Source organism: Gopherus flavomarginatus, chromosome 4 (assembly GCF_025201925.1).
Source record: "Gopherus flavomarginatus isolate rGopFla2 chromosome 4, rGopFla2.mat.asm, whole genome shotgun sequence".
Taxonomy (NCBI): domain Eukaryota; kingdom Metazoa; phylum Chordata; order Testudines; family Testudinidae; genus Gopherus; species Gopherus flavomarginatus.
Window position 1 is genome coordinate 69,903,150 of NC_066620.1, and position 24,732 is coordinate 69,927,881.

The 24,732-nt window shown below is 38.7% G+C and overlaps 1 protein-coding gene across 2 annotated transcripts in view; it reads left to right on the top strand.

Moving 5' to 3' along the window:
* The window catches only part of HEATR5B (HEAT repeat containing 5B), an 87,711-nt gene that overhangs the window by 18,051 nt on the left and 44,928 nt on the right, over positions 1 to 24,732 (top strand). For both annotated transcript variants that reach the window (XM_050950281.1, XM_050950280.1), the window contains 13 exons: positions 79 to 328; positions 1,985 to 2,140; positions 3,610 to 3,860; positions 4,303 to 4,414; positions 6,043 to 6,195; positions 6,530 to 6,629; positions 7,671 to 7,780; positions 10,563 to 10,726; positions 14,080 to 14,255; positions 15,159 to 15,264; positions 18,798 to 18,988; positions 21,104 to 21,263; positions 24,488 to 24,677. In XM_050950281.1, the coding sequence (XP_050806238.1) occupies positions 79 to 328; positions 1,985 to 2,140; positions 3,610 to 3,860; positions 4,303 to 4,414; positions 6,043 to 6,195; positions 6,530 to 6,629; positions 7,671 to 7,780; positions 10,563 to 10,726; positions 14,080 to 14,255; positions 15,159 to 15,264; positions 18,798 to 18,988; positions 21,104 to 21,263; positions 24,488 to 24,677 (2,119 nt within the window). The remainder of the gene's footprint in view (positions 1 to 78; positions 329 to 1,984; positions 2,141 to 3,609; positions 3,861 to 4,302; positions 4,415 to 6,042; positions 6,196 to 6,529; positions 6,630 to 7,670; positions 7,781 to 10,562; positions 10,727 to 14,079; positions 14,256 to 15,158; positions 15,265 to 18,797; positions 18,989 to 21,103; positions 21,264 to 24,487; positions 24,678 to 24,732) is intronic.

Genomic DNA, 24,732 nt, shown 5'->3' on the forward strand with positions numbered 1-24,732 from the left:
TCTGAATGGGGGTCCAACTTAAACAACAGTATCCTTTTGTTTCTGTTTGCATTGAATATATATATCTTGTATTTGCAGGCATATGTTGTCTTTGTTACAACGCTAGGAGGCCAGTGGTTGGAGCGCAATTTTGCTACATTTTTGTCCCATGTCCTGGATCTGGTGTCCCATCCTCGTGCAACTCAGACTCATGTTGAGGCTGTATACTCTCGAAGATGTGTGTCCTTTATCTTGAGAGCAACCGTAGGCAGTTTATTAGGGGAGAAAGCACAGATTGCAGCTGCCAAAGATATTTGTCAAGCCATTGGTAAACAAATGAAGGCAGTGGGTAAGGAACTTTTTTTCTATATTTAGAAAACAAGTGGAGCAAATCTTTAATAATGTTTCTTCTCTACTAGTGAATGATTACTGCAGTTATGCTGTTAAACTACTCAGCTGTTTTTTTTCCCAATCAGTTTGCAATGTTAAGTTATCCATACTAAAAATTTGATTCTACTCTGAAGAGTGATTCAGCACAAGTGACATTGTGGAGACTGGCATTTGTCCTCTTGTAATCTAGTTTACATGTAAAAAGATATTTTTTTTTTAATCAAACTGCTATCTCAGAAAACTGTTTTATGGTCTCTAAAAATCAAGCTGGGTTCTTTCCTTCTTATCGTTATTACTTCTACTAATCGCACAGGTCATATTAGGCTCTCAAATAAACCCAGGCATTCTTCCTGAAATCTAATTTGATTTTACAGCTGTAATAACTGAGAGCATATTTTGAAGACAGTGGAGTTACAAAAGATAAATGTGGCCATAACTTGGCTTGCAGAATCTTTAATTATTTGTGATAGTGTCTGAGAAGGAAAGATTCAAAGATCCCATGGAAAGTTTTACAAAGCTGGCAATTAAAATTTTACTTATAAAATGAGAAAAATTGAGCTGGAGATTGAGACCGTAAACTGGAACTGCACAGTAACATTTTCGCAGAATAATTTTTTCAGGGTACAAGGTCATAGTGAAAACTACAGTTAAGATTATATCAGGAATTTCATCAGAATTCCTGTTTCCCTGGTCATACTAGCCTGAGGCCCGTGGCACCACGGGGCTGGCAATCCTACAGACCTGATCCAAGGCACTGATGGGCTGGATCTGGACCACGGACCATAGTTTGCCCACCCCTGCCTTAAAGTCTATAAGAGGATGGATCACTCGATAAGTTTCCCTGTTTTGTTCACTCCCTCGGAAGCATCTAGCACCAACCACTGTTGGAAGACAGGATAATGGACTAGATGGATCATTGTCGGACCTATTATGGCCGTTCTTATGTTATCACAGTGTATATCTTCTTTGCTCAGCCTGAATAGCCTAGGGCTGCTGCTGAGATAAGATGCAGGAGGAAGAGTGGAAATACACAGAGCAGACAGCACCAAATTACATCTCTGACTTTTTATTTATCCCATAGTTAAGGGTGTGGTTTCTTTTTGTTATAAGCCTGCTTTTTGCAACCCCTGACATACATGTGCATGCAAATTCTTGAAAGAAACAAAATCTAAAACTCTGCATAAATATATTAAGATTAAATTTTTATAACTTTTAATATATAGGTGTGTGTGTGCGCGTGTATATATATAAAATAAACATATGTCCATATTTTCTCTATAGTCACCATTGGTATTTTAGAACTGCTCCATTTCTGAGCTAAACGACTTTTGTAATTATTTCTAGTATCCAGAATCATTTCTGGTCATCCATTGTAAATGGGGCTTGGTTGGACTGTTTACTTTGGCTTTTGCTAATAACCATAAAAATGTTAAATTCTGGGGGGATTTTTTTGCCATGTCATTGTAGGTAGAAAACTTGTGGTTGCATTTGCATTTTTAAGGCTGTTGCCAAAACTAAATAGTTTCTGTCCAGCTTCTGTAGTGATTCTTATCTATATTCAAGTGTGAGTCAAGTGACAGAGTTTAGTAAGAGACTTGATTTTCTTTGTTTGCAGAAGCGGTTGTAAATGATACCAACGGTGAAAATAAATCAGGAGCTGCTGACATAGCTGCAAGCCAACATGTGATGGTGTGTGCCCTTCAAGAACTGGGTAGCCTGGTTCAGAGCCTGAATGCCACTGCGTCTCCACTCATACAAGAACCCTCTCTAGGTATGTGGATGAAGTTCAGCAGCTCTATAAAGCAGTTCATAAGCAGTTATGTGGAACACAGTTAAAAACTGGCAAAATATAATGGATAAATAATCATTTAAGAAACACGTTATCTTTCTCAGGGTGAAATTTTTTAGGAAAGTTAATTGAAAGTGGCCTAGCTGTTGCTGAGAAAAGGGAAAATAAGTTGTTTTGCTCATGTTAAAAAAAAAAAAAATTTGTAAAGAGGTTTTGTTGAGAAGCTCTGGTGCCTGCGGGCTTTGTAGCAAGGGGAGGGAGTTGTCTTTGTGCCAGGGATGTGCCTAGGGTGACCAGATTTCCCAATTTTTATAGGGACAGTCCCGATTTTTGGGACTTTTTTATAGGCTCCTATTACCCCCTGTCCCGATTTTTCACACTTGCTATCTGGTTACCCTAGGTGTGCCTTTTGCTGTTCCCAGGAAAAACTGCCCAAATTTGACCAAACTGTAAGCCTTTGAAAAAGCTCAGTTTGCATATGTTCAGTGGAGAGTTGTTAGTATTTAACAACAGGTAGATTATCTGAAAAGTGTTTTTGTACTGAGCATGCTGCAGTGCAAGGGCTTTGCAGGATTTTCCCTGCAGTTTCTTCTCTTAGCTACTGAGGGGTACTGTGGTGTTGAGCATAGGAACTAAGGGCAAGGAGACTCACTTCTGTGCTCTCAGTGCTCTCCTTGCTGGCACCCAAGCACTGAGAAGAAGGAAGATGCCTGACTCAAATACAGTGGGGATAAGAGCTCATGGACTCATAGACTCTGGACATGGGGGTGATGGAGGGACTAGATTGGGACATGGAGCCTATTGGAAACTTGGACTGGCAGGTGACAGAAAAAGTGGAAATGGTGGGTGAAGAGAGACGGGGACTTGCTGGGAATGGAGACTGGGCCTGGCTACATGAGGAGGGTTCTCTTGAGACTAGGATGAAGAGTCTAGTGGTTGGGGGAGGGGAGAAGACAGGACTGGGATGGGGTAGAAAAGTCTATGACCCCTAGAGCAAACTCCTATCCAGAACCTGGAATGGAACCCAAGATTTCTGAATCTTGCCATATCTCTGTCATCAAATATCTGTGAAGCCTACTGGCAAAATGGCTCTGAAATCTGTCATCCCCTTCTAGTGGCTGTTTAGGATGACAGTCTACTGGTGCTCTGTCACCCTGAGCTCGAGTGTTAGAGGCCTGTACAGTGGATCTAAAGGTTCCAGTCCTTCTGGTGAACTATTTGGGGATCAGTATGATGCCATGTGATAGAATTTATGTCAGTTTATTTTTTAAAAACATAGGAAATAACACACAAAAATGATGTTAAAAGAAAATTTAAGGTTGCAAAATTAAGCACTCAGAAGTTAGGGAACACCAGAATTAAGGCTGCCTCTGCAACGTTGAGTTAGCCCCCTTGTAGATATACATTGTGATAGTCTTTAATTACATGATCATGTATTGTTTTTTCCACAGGGCTACTGGAGACAGTAACCTCAGTTCTTCTTCATCCAAGCATGGCTGCTCGACTAGCTGCTGCATGGTGCTTGCGCTGTGTAGCTGTGGCATTGCCTTTTCAGTTGACTCCATTTCTGGATAGGTGCGCTGAAAGGCTCAACAATCTGAAGACCTCACCAGAAGCAGTTAGTGGCTACAGTTTTGCAATGGCTGCTTTACTAGGTGGAGTGCATCAGTGTCCCTTAGGTATTCCTCATGCAAAGGGAAAAGTGAGTTGATGATGAAGAATGTTTAATCTCTGGAATTGTACTGTAGTTAAAGACATTTATTTTGAGAAATAAATGTTTCAACTGACTGCGGGACACTGACCTTTAAAACATGGTTGAAACCGGACTAATAACTGATAAAGAACAAAAGTCATTTTTTGTGTGCTTTTAGTTCTTGTTTCACAGCTTTGTTTTCTTGTTGTGATTTCATTAAATTCTGTTTCAAGAATCAATTGATAATACAGACAAGTTGACTGTATCAGCATTGCACATACATAGGAGTAGATAACTTGCCTAAAAAGTAATCTGGTTTTTCCAAAATGTTAGATTATTTGAGAACATTTTAACATACAGTAGAGCATGTGTAATAGGTTACTTTGTGGCAGCTTCCTTAGCCGATTTAACTTATATTTGAAATCTATTACTCTTTATCTTGTTGTTGCAGATGGTTGTCAGTATTGCTGAGGATCTGTTACGAACTGCTGCTCAAAATAGCAGACTATCCTTACAGCGCACTCAAGCTGGATGGCTTTTACTTGGTGCACTTATGACTTTAGGTTTGTACTAGTAGTTGCTTTTTATTTTAGTTATGTTGTTTTAATTCTTGTCCAGCATTTGCGATGTATCTGTTATGGTAAATACACTTTGTGCTGGAGCAATCAAAAACCTAGCACAAGGTTATTTATTCTAGGGGAAAAATTACTTTGTTTGTATAGCATCATGTTCATAACTCAACAGTTAAATTTTCATTTATCCCTTTTTAAGTTAAACTGGAGTGGTACACTGATACTTTTATATAAGCTGATTTACCATACCAGATCACAACATTTTTCTGTTTAGTTCTGCATTTAGCAATAGCAAGTAGCTGATGCCTTGGAGGAAGGCAAACCCCTCCCTCCGTCCATAATTAATGTGTATTACTTAATTATGTAATGCTGTATGCAGACAGAAGGAATTCTTTACTGCTTTTATAAATATGAGATGTGATTACCCATCTCAGTATCTCATCTCTATGGAACAGTATAAATAATTATAACTGAACAACTACAGATCTTAATGGTCTTAATTATCTAGTTGTCTTTTTAAAATCCAACCCAGTATTTGACTCTGACCGTCTGTGGCATTACATTCTGAAAATTGATCATACACTGGTAGGTTTTAAATATCCTCTCTTTGAATTTTAGTGATCCAGTAACAATTTTCTAGTTATATTATGACACACAGTGAAAACAGGACAGATCTCTATTCACTGTTCTCAATCAGGTTCCTTCTCAAGTCTATTCTTTTTGCTCTAAGTAATCCTGCGTTTTGCAAACTTGTCATCATATGTGAGCCTTGAAATACATTGAACTATCTTGGTTGCCCTTCTGGGGACTTTTTCTGTTTTTTTGTGTTTTGTTTTGTTTGTTTTTTAAAGAAGAGTTTGCAACAGTGGATTTTATGCCCTCCAGAACTTTCTAACGCTTTTTGAAAAACTTGCCATTAAAGCTAGATACTTATTTAATAACTACCAGTTAGTTTTTTGTTTGTAATGTGAACAGTTTAGCTTAGTTAAAAGAACATGTCTTGCTCAAACTGAGTATACGATGAAAAACAAAAATATAGACTGGTTCTAGAAGTCACTAATATATTATTATAAAAACATCCAGGTTTTTAAAGTCACATTGTCAACTTAAATTTGCCCCCAAGTTTAGCATTTGTATAAACAAGACTCCGCAGAACCTAAGATTAATACACGTTTCCATGAATTAAAATAACTAATAAAACAGTTGTTTGCAGTGTTGTTGTAGCTATGTTGGTCCCAGGATATTAGAGAGACAATGTGGATGAAGGAAAATCTTTTATTAGACCCACTTCTGTTGGTGAAAGAGACATGCTTTCGAGTACGCCCCATTTACCATGCCTCTCTAATAACGAAAGTTGTTAACCAACAAATAAAAATGCTCTTGTAGTTTATTTACAGCACTTCAAACCTAAAAATGAGAATGACTTCCTTTATTTTTCATTGTTCTAGCAGGAGGAAATGCAAAAAGTAAGAAATCAGCAAAAAGTTATTGTATTCAGAAATCTCTATTGCGTTGCAGTTTATTTTAGTCTGAAGTTATTATTGAAATACCCTTATTTTTTATTATATTGAACATTATAAATAGATGCTGCAATTTCAGATAAACATTTCCTTGTCTAGGTCCTTCAGTTGTTCGGTACCATCTACCTAAGATGCTGCTGCTATGGCGAAATGTATTTCCTCGTTCTCTAAAGGAGCTAGAAGCAGAGAAAGCCCGAGGAGACTCTTTTACCTGGCAAGTAACATTGGAAGGTCGTGCTGGAGCTTTGTGCGGTAAGAATCACAAAGAAGTGGTGAAAGTTCATGTCTTGTTTCATTAGATATATGCTAATTTCAACATCACAAATAACATACTCATACAGAAACTTTGTAATTCATCTCTTTCTATCAAAAAGTAATTGAAAAGGCATGCACAAAACTTGTTACATAATTAATTTTTTTCAGTGTGTAATCTTACTAATTGTTTTATAACCTATGAGTTAATTAAAATGTGATTAAACATTTTCATTTTTTGTATCCTGTTAGCATCTGTAGCTTGGTTATTTGCTGAAATTTATTTCCATTTCTATTGCCATTTAACTTTGACTGAAATGTTTTACATTGATAGCTATGAGGAGTTTCGTTGCTCACTGTCCTGAGCTCCTTACTGAAGATGTGATCAGAAAATTAATGACACCTATAGAATGTGCCATGACAATGATGTCACAGTAAGTAGACAGCTTTTAAAATTCTCTTCCTTTCTGTATTTTTAAAGGGACAGTCTGAGGCTAAAAATGCCATTGTTAAAACAGTCTATTATAAACAATGGCTTACATTATCAAAATGGAAAAAAAATCTAAGTTGTCACTGTTTCAGGTCTGAGTTCTACTTTTCATTGAGCCTGGTTATTGAAATTGGTTCAGTAAGTTTCACTTGTATTTCTAGTTAGTTTTACTTGTGGTTTTTCATGCTGTGACCTTATGTTGCAGTCCTTGGATTGCCCACAGAGTGGTGCTCATTTCTTTCTCTTGAAGATCAATTTTTCTTTTAAATTTAATTTCATGAAAACACTTATTTTGGTCTTTTGTGATAAACTTTTACAAAACATAACTTATATTTTGGGCTCGTTTTGACCTCTCTTTAGAGAGACAAGGTGGGTCTGGGAAAAAAGAAGAAAAAGATCTCTATGTACGCTTGGAAGATTTTCTCTCACCAATAGAAGTTGGTCCAATAAAAGATATTACCTCACCCACCTTGTCTTCCTAATATTTTGGGACCGACATGGCTACAACAACACTGCATACAACAATTGACTTGACTTGGTCATTTTAAACTCCCTTTTTGATTTTGGATTTCCAGCTCAATAAATTCTTGATTGCTTAGTTAATTAGTCCCTTCACAAAGAATAAGAACATCAAGAAATTAGAAGTAAAAATGAAGTTTGTTAATAAAAGTGGCCTATTATACAATGTAACATATGAAAAGGTTTTAAATATACACTGCGGAAAACAAACAAACAGTTTACAGTAATAATAATTTACTAATGTATTTTGATCTGCTCTTTGATTTGCATGGTGTTAAAGATCCTCTCAGTACTGTTACTTCTGAAAACAAATTAATAATCTGAGTAACTTTATTCAGAATAGTTTTCTGAGCAGTGTACTGTTATCTCAACTACCACTTACTTTAAAAAAAATCTTAAATGCCCAATATCATAACATAATTAATGTTTGATTGTACCTAATTCTCTCTCCTTTTTCACACTGTAGCATTCCATCAGTAATTAAAGCCCATGGAGCTCATCTTAAAGCTAGTGCAGCTATGGTCCGTTTAAGACTTTATGACATTTTGGCTTTGTTACCTCCAAAAACCTATGAAGGTAAATAAATATATATTTTTAAAGGGAATTACCAAATAAGAAAGTATAGTTATGCCTTTTGATGGATTCTTTGGTGGGTAAGGCTTAGATTCATACCAGTTGAAAAGAAATCGTTGTTTGAAAATCTTTACAGTGCAGCTTAAATATTTAAGATCTAAATTAATGGTTAAAAGAAATGATAGAGTTCAAAGGTGTGACAAATCTTCCATATGTATTTGGTTTATTATTTCTGTTACCACAAAGCAATTGAATTTCTGTGATTTCAGTGCAAATACAGGATTAAGAAGATCCAATGTCATTGTTTCAAAATAAAAGATAACATTAGTTAGATAAAAATGGAAACTCTAGAGGATGAAGAATATAGTATTAGAATTTTAAATATTATATTATCAGTTTAAATGCATAATTTCTACACTGCATAGTACAGCACAACACATACAGTGTATGTAATGTATATGTACAGAAGATAAAGTTCCAATTTGTAGAGTTTTATGTTTTATTTAAGAAATACAATAAACTGATATAAAGAGGCAGACACAGAATGATATCTTAAGGCTGATACACAAAGGATAGAGATAAGATTCATTTCCTGGTTTTAAGTTTATGGTTTCCTAGTCTTTAACATTAATGCAGTGCTAGATTGATATACATAGTGGATAAAAATCCATAGTTAAAAAAAACCTTAAAAATTAAAATTGGATATTTTTCTGTAAATTGGATCCTTTAATTTACATTAAATATAGATTTATTTTTTAAAATAAACATTTAAAATGAAATTTGAAACTCTGAAAAATTATATTAAGGCCTAAATTTTTATATAATTTATTACAATCATTTAAATTAAATTAAAAAATAATATTAAGCAGTACATGTTTGCCGCTTAAGTTTTAAAGAAAGTCAAACCACTTAACTGGGGAAGTCACTGGCTAAGCATGTGGAACCAGAGTTTACTGAAGTGTAAAACCAACTTTTGACAGCAATAGCCTTTTCTGCTGGGCAGAGTTAATATTTTCTTCATTTCAGTTTATTCAGCTAGGTTAGTTCAATGACTACTTCATTCAAAGTTAAGAAACCAGTTGGGAAAGCAGGAAAGCTTGTTTTCCTCTTTCATTCTGTGAATAGAAACTAAGTGTGAAAGGATGAGATCTACTAGTTCTAAAATCTTGAAGGACATGTTGACCAAAAACAATCACTGCAGTTTCTCTGATTACAGATTTTTTATTTAATAAATCAGTTAGTATTAAACGCAAAACATGTTGTGATAAACTTTTTTCTTATGTATCCTGCACATTTAAGGTAGTTTTATTTAACTACTACTAATAAATACAAATTAAAATGCTGTTGTTATGCATATTTCGTTGAATTTGAATTTCCATCCAAATAGACCTTGACACAAATCACAAGTAAAATATTATTAATCATCTAGTAAATAAATGCACCATTCACTATAATAAAAAATGTAAAATTTAGGAATCTGAAAAATGTAAGCTAAGATATATAATTGCTTACATGAATGTGTATAGACATACATCCTCTTGCTTAGCAAAAATAAATCTGGTATAAAAGTTTTATATTTAGTTGCAAATCAGCATGCTTTAGTGGTCACCCACAAATGAGAATCAACCATTTTCTATGGAAATAACTAAAACTTTAAATGGAAAAACAAGATTAAAATCTGTTGTTTAAATTAGTGTTTCCTGTTTGCTGATTAAAATCAGCTTTGAATTAAATCAATCCAAACTGTTGATGTATAGAATATATTGATTTCAAGTGTTCAGAAGGTTAGCATCATTAAGTTGACATCTAACTTGTAAATGTAACTGCAGTTAGGACAAAATGCTCATTTTCTTATTTATGTGTGTGAATTTTCTCAGAGAATTCTAATGAAGGATCATTTATTCAGTTTAGATTCCCTAAATGTTAGAAAGTACACACAGTCCTAAGGAAATAAATACACTCAAACATTTAAAATGATTTTGTATTTTTCAAATGCTCCATATTGTCTGGTCCAAAAGAAATAGTTTGTATTCTATATTTTTTCTTTCTGCATGTCAGTAATTCAGAGTTTAGTAAGCTTAGACATGCTAATACAGGGGTCGGCAACCTTTCAGAAGTGCTGTGCTGAGTCTTCATTCATTCACTCTGATTTAAGGTACCGCGTGCAGTTAATAGATTTTAATGTTTTTAGAAGGTCTCTTTCTATAAGTCTATAATATATAACTAAACAGTTGTTGTATGTAAAGTAAATAAGGTTTTTAAAATGCTTAAGAAGCTTCATTTAAAATTAAATTAAAATGCAGAGCCCCCTAGACCGGTGGCCAGGACCTGGGCAGTGTGAGTGCCACTGAAAATCAGTTCATGTGCCGCCTTCGGCACTCATGCCATAGGTTGCCTACTCCTTGTGCTAATATATTATATTATGAAACAAGTCTATTAGATCAATATTAGTAGATGGGACAAAGAGCAATAGTACATTTATTTTCTGTGGCAATACGATGTTTACAAAAATAGACTCTGATCATGCAAAGTGTTTGCAAGATTGGGATCGTGATCTTGTAGGAGCCAGCATGAGGCACTGGGCTTTGGAGTCAAGGGTCCTTTTTGGATTCTGTGTGCACATATGCCACTGACCCTGTGATAATCAAGTTTACTGCTCTTTGCCTCAGTTTTCCATCTGTAAAATGAGAATAATGCTACTTGCTTGCATTTGTAAAATGCCTTGAAGTCTATGGAAGAGCCAAGAATTTTATTATTAGATTTAATGTACAGTTCTGTTTTCTAGGATCATTTAATGCACTCCTTCGGGAGCTAGTGGCAGAATTCACTTTGACAGACAATTCTGCTAATACAACTACATCGCTGCTTAGATCTCTTTGCCATTATGATGACAGTGTTCTTCTTGGCTCTTGGCTGCAGGAAACAGATCATAAATCAATTGAAGATCAGGTAAAAAAAAAAATCAGTAATAAAACTCCTCTTATCCTTGGCTCTGCTGAATAAAATCCTAAAAACTGAAACTGCACTCTTACTATGGATCTGGAAGACCAGTGTTATTCTACTGATTTCCAAGCTTGTCTCAAAGGATTTTACAGGTTTTAAAGCCAGGCATATGCAGTGTAAATTTCAGGTAAAACTAGCTACCAAAAAAAAAATCAGTAGAGAATATCATTGCACAGTTTATAAAGTTCTGGTTAGTCAACTATCCTTGCTTTTAAAATGTGAATTAAACCTTTATAGATTTAGCAATAAGTTCCATAATTTTTTCCCCAGCTGAGATATTCTAAAATGCAAAAGAAGCAGAGTTTATAATGGAACTGTTGTCACAGTATGTACGTTGCAACTAGTGTTATACCAAAAAGGGACTTTTTTCTTCTTAAAGCAACAGTATGAAATCATATCCTTCATCTGGATGGTAACGTACAAAGTCTTATTGGGAGTAGAAGGAACTACTTACATTTTTGAAGGAAATCTGTTTGGCTGTTGGAAACATTTATAGGCATGTGAAAAATTAAAGGAATTTGGGCAATTTTTCTTTTGAAGATCCTTTTAATGAATTTTTGCAGATAATCAACTCTTAACATTGGTCCAGTTGTGTTTTTTGCCAGACATCACTGAAAGAAAGTCAAGACACTGGGAATGTTGTTTAACTAGTGTCATAAACAGATAGCTAAGGGTTAATGTCTCTTTCACCTGGAAAAGGGTAACAAAAAACACCTGACCAGAGGACCAATCAGGAAACAAGACTTTTTTAAATCTGGGTGGAGGGAAGTTTTGGGTGTGAGTTCTTTGTTCTTTGTCTTGTGTCTGTGCCCTCTCGGCTCTGAGAGTGATTTTTCTATCTCCTGGCTTTCTAATCTTCTGTTTCCAAGTTGTAAGTACAAGGATAGTAAGACAATAGGTTTATATTATTTTCTTTTGTATTTACATGTGTGTAGTTGCTGGAATATTTTAAATTGTATTCTTTTTGGATAAGGCTGTTTATTCCTTTTTCTTTTAAGCAATTGACCCTGTATATTGTCAACTTGATACAAAGCCTATTTTTAATATCCCTTTTTCTTTTTTTTTATATAAAGCTTTCTTTTTAAGACCTGTTGGAGTTTTTCTTTAGTGGGGACTCCAGGGAATTGAGTCTGCAGCTCACTAGGGAATTGGTGGGAGGAAGAAGTCAAGGGGAAAATCTCTTTGTGTTAGATTTACTAAGCCTGACTTTGCATATCCTCTGGGTGAGGGGGAGAGATTAGATCTCTCGGTACTTGTGTTTCCAGGACTGGAAGCAGGGAATCTCCTAGGGTCGTCCAGGGAGGGGAGTCTGGGAGGAAGTAACAAGGAAACAAGGGGAGGGAGTTATTTCCCTTTGTTGTAAGACTCAAGGCATCTGAGTCTTGGGGTCCCCCAGGGAAGGTTATGGGGAGACCACAGTGAGCTAAGCACTGTATAATTCCTAGCTGGTGGCAGCCGTACCAGGTCCAAGCAGGTAACTAAGCTTGGAGGTTTTCATGCTAACACCCATATTTTGGACGCTAAGGTCCAGATCTGGGAAAAAATGTTATGACAACTAGATCACAACTTTATTAATTAAATGCATCTGGGAAATTATCTGGCAATAACTCAACAAGTGTACGGGTCATCAGTACCACCTAGAAGAGAGCTGTCCTCGGTGCCCTCCCCTCTTCGCTCAAAACCTTTATCCTGGTCTCAACATTAATGCTGGGACTCCAGTGGCTTCCTCTTGTACATAGTTTAAAGGGGAGGGTGAAAGGGGCTTGATCCTTCACTGTACCAGATGTTAGGAGGCCCAGCTCCATTTCCCACCTTTAGGGGATACATTTCCTGTCATTCTGATCCCAACTCCTCTGTTTTAGGCATCTGTCAGGCAGGAGCGCTGGAACAATTTGTATAGTGGGGGTGCAGAGAGCCATTGAACCAAACTGTAAGCCCTGTAAATGACTGGAAACCATTTCAAACCTAGGAGTGCAGCAGCACCCCAGAAACCCTAGTTCCAGTATTTATGCTGTCAGGTTGTGACACCATGAACTCTGTAACCTAACCTGCCCATATAGTTCCTGGACTGCCAAGGGGAAGGTGAAAATACCTCTCTGTCCAGGTCAGTCTGGCAGTGTGGGAAAAACTCCTCAGCCCCTAAAAGGTGACTAGTATGATGCCCACAGCTGGCCCCAAAACCCAGCCCTAGCCTGATATTCAGGAGGCAGGGGAGCTGTTGCTCTCAGAAGTAGAATGGTATACTGGGTGGAGGTAAGGGTTTATAAACCCTCCCCTTGGGTGCACAGGAAGCAATGGCTGGATTGAAAGGTACAATGGAAGCCCAAGTCAGTTAGGATGCCTCCTCCCCCTTCTCAAGCCCACAAAGAAGCTGAGCTCCCATGAGGAGTGGGAGAGGAAAGGACCTTCTTTCCCTTGCTGGCCCAGGCTAACCCTCTTCACCTTTGAGGCTACTGGGGTGAACAGTCTGTTTTATTGTCCCACTCTTCTCTATAAATGTGCATTCCTATACTTGCATCCATAGATCCTTGTCTTGGAATTGCATATCCTGATGAGTGAAACCTAGCCCTGTTCAAAGCTTTTAATGTTTGGAACTGCATGCATCCTACTGCCTGCATGGAACTACAATCTAAGCAGGTGTATAAAGAGGCATGAAGAGGTCTCAGTGACTACTCAGTTTCTGTTTGATCTGCTTGCCCAGGAGACCACAGAAGCACTAGCCTCAAACTATATTTCATACATTGTTTATCACTTAAATAACAATAAATACTTGATGTGAAAAAACTCACCTTTTTTTCACTTATGGTTGCTGCTGTTTGATGGCATACCTGGATAAGGGGGTGAGTTTAAAGAGATGTTTTTACTATGTCAAAGAAATCAATTTCTAGAACTAAAATTGATCTGTTTGGGGGATCATTACTCCTTGAGTTGTTACAGGATTTACGCTGCCTTTCCGCCTCAAGCACAGGCTGAGGAAATGACACTTTAACCTTTTGCCCTGAAATGCCTCTTTGTGTTCACTGCTTTCAGAGCAGCTGTCAGAACCAAATTTTGTCACTCTGTCTTTAATTCACCCACCTCATCTGTACTGAGACTGCTCACACCAAGCCGTTAGCTGCTTTGAACGTTCTGGGATTTGCCTGGCATTGCATATAGGAGTGTAGTTAGAGAATTCTAACTGCTGGTGAGTAATGTAGTTTTAAGTTGCTGCATATGTAGTTTGGTTAGTTCAGTATGTTCAGTATAAATATGTGCAGATATGTATTTAGAAGGTATTAATATCTTGTGGTTATTTGTAGCTTCAGCCAAACAGTGCATCTGGAAGTGGAGCTTTGGAACATGACCCATCTTCCATTTATTTGCGCATCCCAGCTGGTGAAGCTGTACCTGGCCCCCTTCCTCTGGGAGTATCAGTCATTGATGCCTCTGTGGCACTCTTTGGTGTGGTTTTTCCTCATGTTTCTTACAAACACAGGTCAGTCTAAGTTAATGTGCAATTCAGTGTATTGTTGTCTTTCCTTTTTCAATTTAATGGGATTATAGTTCTCTCAAAAAGTCAGTCTACTTCTGGTGTTCCATGTTCATTGTCTCTCAGTGGGTTCCATATCACATGTTACTCTTGTTAGAAGTAAAAGATCTTTTTCCTAGTTTTCAGCCCTGAAAATTCAACTTAATGTGTGGTGAGGTCATTTTTATAATTGATTTAAGGTGTATGAGCATGGAGAACACTTTGCAGTAATTCAGCTTTGCAGTGGCATGGATAACTATGACAAAGTCTACCTGTATCTGAAGGAAAAGACTCTGTGGCTCTATTCCCGCCTATCCCCAGCATCTCTGGGGGAAAGGTGAGGCACAAAGCCAGTTCATATTCTCCTTCTCTTTTATTTCTCAGCAGCATGTAGGTGGAAGGAGAGAATGTGAATTACACTTTGCACTCTCCTTATTCCCTGCATTGTGTCTAAGGTGGAGGATATTGAAGCAAGTGAATTTTTCTTCTCTCCTGTCCCCATAGTTCCTGGTCATACTGCACAGTGTCTGCAGCCGCTGTTTCTTCTAAGCAATCATTTCTTCTGAAATGGCAATCTCTTGTTTGTGGCTGAGTTCAAGGCAGAGCCAGTAAGAGCCAATCAGAGGTCTTTACCCCCTCTGCCTGGCAGCATGTTCTCAGGCCACCAGGTGAGACAGGGAGAGATTTTCATAGGGCCCAATACAGTCTGCAGCCAAATAGCAGAATTCACAGGGCCTTGTTTAAACCCTTCTGCTACTTTTTTTTTCTCTTTTGCGTTGGTCTTTTTCCCTTTAGGCAAAATGTAGTGTCTTTTCAGTATGTTTTTTGGCAGTGTCTCTCTTAGTGATGATGTTAATTGTTCTTTTGTAGGCTACAAATGTTGGATCACTTTGCTGAATGTGTCAAACAGGCTAAAGGTGTCCGCCAACAAGCTGTGCAGCTTAATATCTTCACTGCTGTTCTCAGTGCATTGAAGGTAAAACCGCTTAAAAATTTGTAACTGACAGATACTAAAATCCTCGGATTTATAGACTTTTATATATAAATGTTAAACACAAAAACTACATTTAAAGATCATTACTAAGGTTGCAAAGTCAAGCATTCAGAAGTTAGGAAAAGCCAGAATTAAGTTTGCCTGTGCATTCTTAATTTGGCTCCTTTGTGCATGTGTGTTATGATACTGTCTTTAACTGCATGATCACATATTATTTCCCCACCTATAATTTGAGGGGAAGAGTGTTTTTCCTAAAGTGACCAGATTCTTTTTCTGAGTGATAATAGTATATTCCTTGTCTTTCTCATACTTGAGGACCAAACGGGCTGCTGCAGTCATCCAGCATTTTCACTCCCATCCAGTGTGTTAAGATATGATTTTGCTGCTACCTTGATTAGAAAAAGAAAAATAGTTTCAAATTTTTCTTCATATAGCTAAAAAGTTCTTTAATTTAGTGACTGTTGCAGTGCAACACATTGACATACCAGCTTCCAGTCTGATGGAGTTTGATCCTGTGGTGTCCTAGGTAAAGCTAACTCTAATTCAATAACACTGGTATATCTTTTTTTTGTTTTTTTTTTAACATAATAATGACAATGCAGGTTAATGGGTTGACTTCCCTCTCTTGTGAATTAGGTAGGATGCCAGCAAATGAGACTTCCATTTTCACTCTTTCCATTCAGCAAGCTCCAGCCCTTTTGTGTCTCTTGCCCAGTTTGTATCCTGCCTTTATGGACATCAGTAGCAGCTGTAGCAGCCAGGTTGTTCTGGTGGGCCCTCTTTGGTTTTTCTTTAGTAGCCTCTTCCTTTTAGGCCAGAGTTGGGCAAACTTTGGCCCTCTGGCCCACGGACCCATCCTGCCCGGCCCTTGAGCTCCCGGATGGAGAGGCTAATCCCCAGTCCCTCTGCTGTTGTCCCTCCTCCCGCCCCAACCGTGCTGCTGAGCGGGCAGCACTCTGGGCAGCGGGGCTGCGCGCTTCTGCAGGGCAGCGCAGCAGTGTGTGTGGCTCTGGCAGGTGGCGCAGCTGCCAGACATGCTGCTCTGAGCAGCGTGGTAAGGGGGCAGGGAACGTGGGGGTTGGATAAGCGTGGGAGTCCTGAGGGGCCTGTTAGGGGTGTGGCTAGGGGTCAGGGCAGTCAGAGAGCGGGGGAGTTGGGTGGGGGTGGGGTCCCGGGGGGGTTGGATAAGGGGCAGGGGGCCCCAGGAGGGGGCAGTCAGAGGACAAGGAGAAGGGGGGGTTGGATGGCTCTGGGGGTTCTGAGGCGGCAGTCAAGGGGCAGGAAGTGTGAGGGATTGGATAGGGGGCAAGGGCCAGGCTGTTTGGGGAGGCACAGCTTTCCCTACCTGGCCCTCCATACAATTTTGCAACCCCAATGTGGCCCTCGGGCCAAAAAGTCTGCGCACCCCTGTTTTAAGCTATGTTCACACTTCAAGCTGGGGTGTGATTCTCATCGAGTTATTGCAAGTGTGTGCACATGAGCAGGAAAATCATGCCCCTAGCTCAAAATGTAGACATAGCTTTAGATTAATAGTTTATATTGTAACTGATTAATTTTTGCTTTTCTGTTGAGAAGATCATTTCCCTCCTTCACATGGAGTGTTAGGATGAGAAGAGTCATGAATACACTTAATGCAGTGGTCATGTTGCATCCAGTTTCTTATGACCATTCTGCAAGCCCTGACATTCTGCCCCAGACTCTCACAGAGCACTTGTTTTCACAATTCTGCAAAGTAGTTGACTGCAGCAGTGGAAGTACAAGGTACTCCAAAGAGGGGCTCCCTGGGGGCATGTTTCACAGGTGCAGAGACTGGAAGATAAACAGTCTTCAAAGTAAGGATTTTTCTACTTCTCACAAACAGTCCAATCCTAGTAAACCTGAAACTTTTTCCCTATGGGTAACAGATTGCTTTGCTGACTTTGACCCTCTCCTACAGAGATTTCCTCCCCCTATCACACACACTTTAAATTGTGGTGTACTGATTTTGATGCCTCACCTATCGGGTCAGTTCATTCTCTTCAGCATCCAGTAACCTATTTGCCAGAGGGATGGGAAATCATACCATTGTTGTTCCTCTGATAGTGTATGCCCTCTGTCTGTCTCCTGGTACTGAATAGACTTTGCTCAGAACTCCATGAAGATGAAAGCCAGTGTCATCAGGTCATTAACAGTGACGCCAGAAGTTCATTGATTGGAAATGTGGTCTTTTTCAGATAAGACAAAATTGATTATTAGTACCCTTTAATGCTGTTAGAGACTAACTGGACTCACCAATTGCAAGTCAGTTTAGACTAGAAGAAAATTCTCCCGGGAGACTTAATTTTCTTTTTTTCCTCATTTTAAGGGATATTGCTCTAGCAGTTTTTCCAGGCAGTGTTCAGATTTTTCTGTTTGCAAGACTGTAGTTATGCAGTCAGTGGCTAGCTGTTGAACCTGAATCACTTGTTTGGTAGACTGGGACAAGCTAACATGATCTCCAACCAGCACTAGCATCTGGGCAAAGTCTCCATTAAAATGTTACTCTCCTCTGTCTGACTACCTGAATGTTGCAAGGAAAATTTCTGATTTCCTCCAGTCTGGTCACAAATGCATGATTTTCTGATACAGAGCTAGCTTCTGGAGTTCTTTTCCCTTTCTCGTCTTCCCTTAGCCATTATATCTACAAGTCCCTAAAACCTAGACCATCAGATACCCTTTCAGAAAGCAGCATGCCATATGACATATATTACAGACAACAGTGCAGATGTCTATCCTTAGGATGACCAGACAGCAAATGTGAAAAATTGGTTCGGGGGAGGGGTAACAGACCAAAAAATCAGGACTGTCCCTATAACATCTGGACACCCTATCTATCCTTCACTATCATGAAGAGCAGATTTATCATATGCTGAAGTTATGTTTTGTTACAATGATTCAGCTTACAGTTCTGAAGTTCTCCACTTGATGTGCTGGCGAGGGGCTCAGGGGAGTCAGAGTGATGGAAGGAGGTGGAGTTAAATGTGTGAAGACTGCAGTGTCTCATTGGCTATTGCCTTGCCTGCCTGATCTATGAGAGGAGCCAACCCATCCAGTTGTATTGTTGGAACTGGCTCATGGAAAACAATTAGTGAAGAACCATGCAATGCCATTGCTGTTGGTTTTGGAGGAAACTAGTTGCTTTGGTTTTGGGGGCAGAAGCAGAATATTGTTTTGGTGGTAGTTGGGTGTTCGTGTAGTCTTAATTTTGTTTCTTTATTTGTATTAACATGTAACATTATTTTAATCTTATTTAAAGAAAAAAAAGAAAAAACCCTTGGAAAATAGGGAGAGAAGTAGAAATTAAACACCTTTCTCAAGGTGTGAGTTGTAAGATATGTCCAGCTGTGTATAAGACATCACTTCAAAAATTACGTAGTCTGTCTTATTAGTGAATTATCCTCTTGTAAAAATATCAGTTTAAACTGTGTTAAACTTGATTTCAGCAAACATACTTTTATTTCTTTTGGTCAAATATTTTTTCCCATTTGTTCATATAGGGTTTAGCTGAGAATAAAAGCACATTAGGACCAGAAGAAGTCCGCAAATCTGCTTTGACATTGGTTATGGGTGCCCTTGACAATCCTAATCCCATTTTGAGATGTGCAGCAGGAGAGGCACTTGGCAGAATGGCCCAGGTAGTTGGAGAAGCAACTTTCATCGCCAGAATGGCTCAATTCAGCTTTGACAAGTAAGTTGTTGTCACTTTGCCTCAAGAAAGGAAATAAAAATAGAATTCAGACATGTTCAGAAAATGTCTCTGCTAAATACGATAATGATAATTTTAAGTATATTTCCTTCATTCCTGACCACTTTGGATTGGGAGGCCTAATCAGGTTTACAGATCCTGAATTGTTTCATATGCTATTACTAAGAGTGAACAATGACTGACTGAAATGTTTGTTGAATAGTTCTTGATCATCTATTTAAGGATGAAGAAACTGCTTCAGATAAAATAAACATGGCTGACTCTAAGTTTATGTAAAGTGTGGGGTTATCCAGAACAATGCATATTGGTAGCCACATGTCATCAACACCTCTTCTCAGCACCTAGGAGTTGGCTTCTCTGTTGGCCCACAGTGACTTGCTTCCTTACTCCATGTGACTCCCCATCGCTAATTAGGCCTTTAAAGACCTGTCTGTACTAAAGATTCAGGAAAATAAGTCTGACCAATTTTTCCTCAGATGAGTACGTGAACTATACTTCAGTGCATTTCCTTTAACATGGAAATTGGTCTTCTGATGATCCAGTTACGTTAAATTCATCTTCCCTTTTATGAATAGCATTAATTTGTCCATCTCTTAAAAATATAAAAAGTCTTTTTTGTTGTTGTTGTTTGCAGAAATGCAAAAGAGGTTGCAACTTCTAAGTATAAAAACTTTCTTTCTTATAAAGGAGGAATCAGCTTTACTCAAATAGGCCAAAAACCATCTGGGGACATTCTTTTTGTGAAATAATTTGTTTCTTCAGTGATGTCATTTCAAGGCAAGACTCTGTTTCTATCATAAATAAGGCAAAAGTTACCTAGAGTTATACCTCTGGATCTCAGCAAACTAAGCAATATCAGAAATTGTAAGGGAAAGTTCAGATTCTTCCTGCTTTCACCTAGATTCACACATGCTCTCATTCTATGTTTATAGGTAAGAGTTTTTCTAAAGGAGTAAAATTTATTATCCTCAGCTATTCTCAAGAGATCTTCTAGATAGTTTAAGTATCTCAGGGATACTTATTTTCATGTGTTAAGCATTTTTCAAGATTTTCAGTATTCAGAATTTAAATTTTGTTTTTATAATACAATTGCTTGTAAGACTTTGTTACTACCCTTGACAACCCATGATTTTCCAAGCACTGCTATGGTTTTGTCCACAATTTCTCTTCCAAGATCCATTTTATCAAATGGATTTTTCAATTTGTCCATATTGTTAAGTAATTCTCATATTATCTATTGGAGACCTTTTATTATTTATTATTGTATGTTTGCGTATGGCCTGGTGCTAAGGTCTTACACCCAGAAAGACGAGAAATTACTCTTCTCTTCCTTCTTTACAGGTATCCATTCTCCGTGACTACCAGAGAACAATTGTAGCTAACAGCCTAATTATTTACAGTTGTCATAGCTGCAGCAGATGGCAGGGGCTCAAATCTTCCCAAGCATCCATCAGAAAAGTTATCATGTCACTACTTACGTAATCTGATGATTTGAAATCTTGCTACTTTCCCCCTTGTTTCTTTTGAATAAAAGATTATTTTAAAAAACCCTCATAATAAAACTCATAGCAGTGAGAGGCAGTGGAATCTAAAAGGATTTAACAAGTGAGCTGGCACTATATCAGAGGATTCAGGTGTACTCCCGTCAGTCCTCCACCATGTCTCTTCATATTTTCATTCTTGATTGTTTAACCTTTGCAATAGTTTAGCAATGAGTTTTCTGGGTAACAGAGTACTGTGATCTGCAACATCAAGCAAAGAGTAGACAGTTTAAGAGAATCATGTGTCCTGTCGGTTACAAAAATATTCCTTATCTAAAATGTCAGAAATAAATACTTCCCAGAAGAGAAGAAAGGAGTTATAGTAAAGTCAGAATAACTTTACAAGCAACTGAATATGAGGAGTTAATAATGAGAAAGTTTTAAATATTTTCCTTTTGTCTTTTTCATTGATATCTTCCGAGAAAGTCTCTACTTTTTTTGAGTTAACAAATAGTCCAGGCGGGAGCTGAGGTTTGTTATTTTTCTGACACTTGAACAATCATTGCTTCAACTACAAATCTAGCAAATACTTTGATTTATGCTTTAATCTTGATAGGTTAAAGTCTGCTCGAGATGTTGTGTCAAGAACTGGTCATTCGTTGGCTCTTGGTTGTCTCCATCGTTATGTGGGTGGAATAGGTTCTGGACAACATCTGAAAACCAGTGTCAGTATTCTGTTGGCGTTGGCACAAGATGGAACCTCACCTGAAGTCCAGGTATAAAACAAAAAAGCATTTTAAAATCATCAAATAGCGTTTAAGATTAATGTACAGCATTTTCTTTGCTGTTGACAGTAGTACAAAAAAGAAAATAGTCAGGCCATGTCCCAAGAAGTCAGGGCCGGTGCAACCATTTAGGCGACCTAGGCGGTTGCCTAGGGCACTGGGATTTGGGGGGCCCCATTTTCTTCGGCAGCAACTGCGGCGGCCGGATCTTCAGCTACCCTGGTCGCTGCCGGCATTTAGGTGGAGGGAACTGGGGCAGGGGAGTGCGGGGAGGACCACATGCAGCAAGTAAGAGGGGAGCGGCACGCAGTGGAACTCCCTGCCCTAGCTCACCCCTGCCCCGCCTCCTCCCTGCGCACGCCGTGGCTGCTTCACTTCTCCCGCCTCCCAGGCTTGCGGCGCCTAAGCTGATTGGTGCCGCAAGCCTAGGAGGCGGGAGAAGTGAAGCAGCGACGACGTGCTCAGGGAGGAGGCGGGGCAGGGGTGAGCTGCTTCACTTCTCCCGCCTCCCAGGCTTGCGGCGCCTAAGCTGATTGGTGCCGCAAGCCTGGGAGGCAGGAGAGGTGAAGCACCGACGGCGTGCCGGGGGTGCTTGTGCTCGTGCACGGAACAAGGGTGAGCTGGGGCAAGGGGGGGTGCCTCAGGGTGGAGGGTGGGGGGTGGGGAGCTGCCACAAGCGGGGGCGCCTCAGGGCGGAGGGGGTGAGCTGCCATGGGGGGTGAGGGGCGCCTCAGGATGGGGGCGCGGGGGCAGAGGTGCAAGGTGGAAGTTTCGCTTAGGGCGTGAAACATCCTTGCACCGGCCCTGCAAGAAGTATAAGTCTAAATGGGAGAGAGAGATCTTTTTGTCCTAAATACAATTTCTTTAGGGACTTTATGGTGCAGTGTGCTGAACAACAAACTAACCTGACTTTGAACAGTTACTTTAGGCAAGTGCCTAATTATGCTGAGTCATCTCAAAATGTAAATAAGTTATTCCATTCTATAAGGCAATGAATTAAAATCAATTATAAGACAATTGGGAAAACAAATGTATTGTAAGTTAAAGTAGAATCTTAAAGGAAATGTCAAAGTTAGACCCAGGACTCAGTTTGTCAGACCACTCTTGTTTTATTAGCACAGTGCTCTGCTAATAACACCCAGATAACATGAGCACCATGCAGGACCCACACTACCTCAGTTTATACAGATAAAAAGGGAGCGAACTTGACAAGGTAAGAAAGGGAGCAGAACTGACAAGTTTGCCGGAGGCTACACATACATAGTTAATTTCCTTATTAACTTTTACCAATCTCCGGCTAATGTTTCACCATTAGCTTAAGTGGACTCATTGTTTATGCCTTAATGTTTCTTTTCCTGACACCTATATTTTAACATTTTTTCTTTTGCTTAAAGGTACATATAGCATTTCTTTAATCCTTTCTATTTTTACAGTATAATTCATTCTACTTTCACAGAAAGTAGATGCATTCATGATATCCCTTGGCAATGAATTCTACAAAGCTAGTTAAATAGTAAACGACTCTCTGGAGAAAGATATAAATAAAAACTTTGAATAAAAGAAAATTACTTGCCTATAAATATTATTCTCAAAAGGTTATAGTGTAACTGCACCACATATCAGGAGATTTTTTCATTCTTTTTCCTCATTACTCCAAAGTAAATTATTAGTTGAAGTCGTTACTGACTATTATGCCTCATCAGTAGGAAGGTGTGTCTCACCCACGGAAAGAGGCAGTTTAATGGCTCAGAACTTTAAGCTTGGACCCCCATCCTCTGCTACCTCAGTTGCATGGAACCACAGACCACCAGTGCCTTGTTTTAATTATTAACTTTAGAGAACATGGGGTAGAGGTAATTCTCTTTCTGAGGAGACAGGATTGATAGAAGTTTTTCTAAACATAGTTTGCCACTTGGAAAAACAAGATTTGCTTTGTTTAGTGATTAATATAAATGTATGTATAAAACCAACCCTCATAAATTTCCATAGTTAAGCTCTCAAAAGTTAGATATTGACAAAGTTCAGGTTGCATGTGAAATATTAATTTTTTACTACAGTACAAAAATTTAAGAAATCAAAGGGGGAGATTTTCAAAGGTGCCTAATCCACATTAACTTTAAATGGGAATTAGGCATGTAACACTGCCGTTTGAACCTTTAAAATCCTCCCTCTAAATCAGTAAAAAGATATTGCAGTGTTACAATGAAACAGTAGAAAGAATGAAAAAAAGTTACAAGATGCAACATTAGTATCTAATATTGTAGAATAAATAGTGTTATGTATTTGAGAGAGATTATGTGATCATGTAACTAGACTGTAGCAGCAGAATAAAGGCAATGTGGTCAGCTAACTTAAATGTTCAACTGTGCAACTGTAACCTCCTCTTAGGATAGTCCCTTTTCTTTTTATGGAACTTCCCACATTTTTTTGAGTGGGGGAAAAATCATAATGTAAAATTATTTTGGTAAATGCCACTGGAACACACGGTCCTTCATACTTTGCAGCCTACAGGAGAGGGAGTCTTTCCTGTGAACATTAGCAGTCCTGAAACTTGTTTCCTACAAGCCTTGTAGAAAATGAGACAAGGGCACCCTGCTTCATCCATAATGTATCTTACAGGGTGTTCAGTGAATGAGGCCAGGGCTCTGCCCTTCACTATCTTTCTCCAATGCAGCTAAGTTTACTACATGTGAGCAGCATGGCCTTCCGTAGCTGCACTTCTAAGAGTTCAGAAAGAAAACTCAGTGCAAAATGTACTGTATATGCAAGCTGAGAATTTCAATTGGCCATAACATTATCAAATGAAAACCTGTTTCCATTGGCTCAGGCACTTCTTGTTGAGGACTACTTCTGAGTCTAATTTCAACTTTCTGCCCCAGTTTTGGCTTTAGAACTATGCAAAAACATGTCAATTTTTTTTATATAGTGGAAAAAGTACATGCATCCTTTTATTCTCATTCTCAAACAGCTTAGCTATTTTTATTCAAACAAACAAACAATTCACCTGCAAGCAAAGACCAAACCTGGGAAATTTCAGCCCAGAAGTGAATGTTCCAGATTGTGGGGTGACGAAGACATTCTTAAAACAGAGGGTTAAAATAGAAATGTTTAGGCAGGGGTGGTCAGAGCCATAGCCACTATAAATAAATCCTCAAAACTCTAAACTAAACAAACTTGTATGACTCAAAACCAAAAATCTCTTTGATTTATTATAGACCTGGTCTCTCCATTCACTTGCCTTGATAGTGGACTCTAGTGGGCCAATGTACCGGGGATATGTGGAGCCTACTCTGTCTCTCGTTCTTACTCTGCTCTTGACGGTTCCACCATCACATACAGAAGTGCATCAGTGTTTGGGCCGATGTCTTGGGGCTATAATAACTACAGTTGGCCCTGAGCTGCAAGGTAAATTCTAATCTGCAATTTAGTTAAGATAAAGTTACATTTATAAATAGGATAG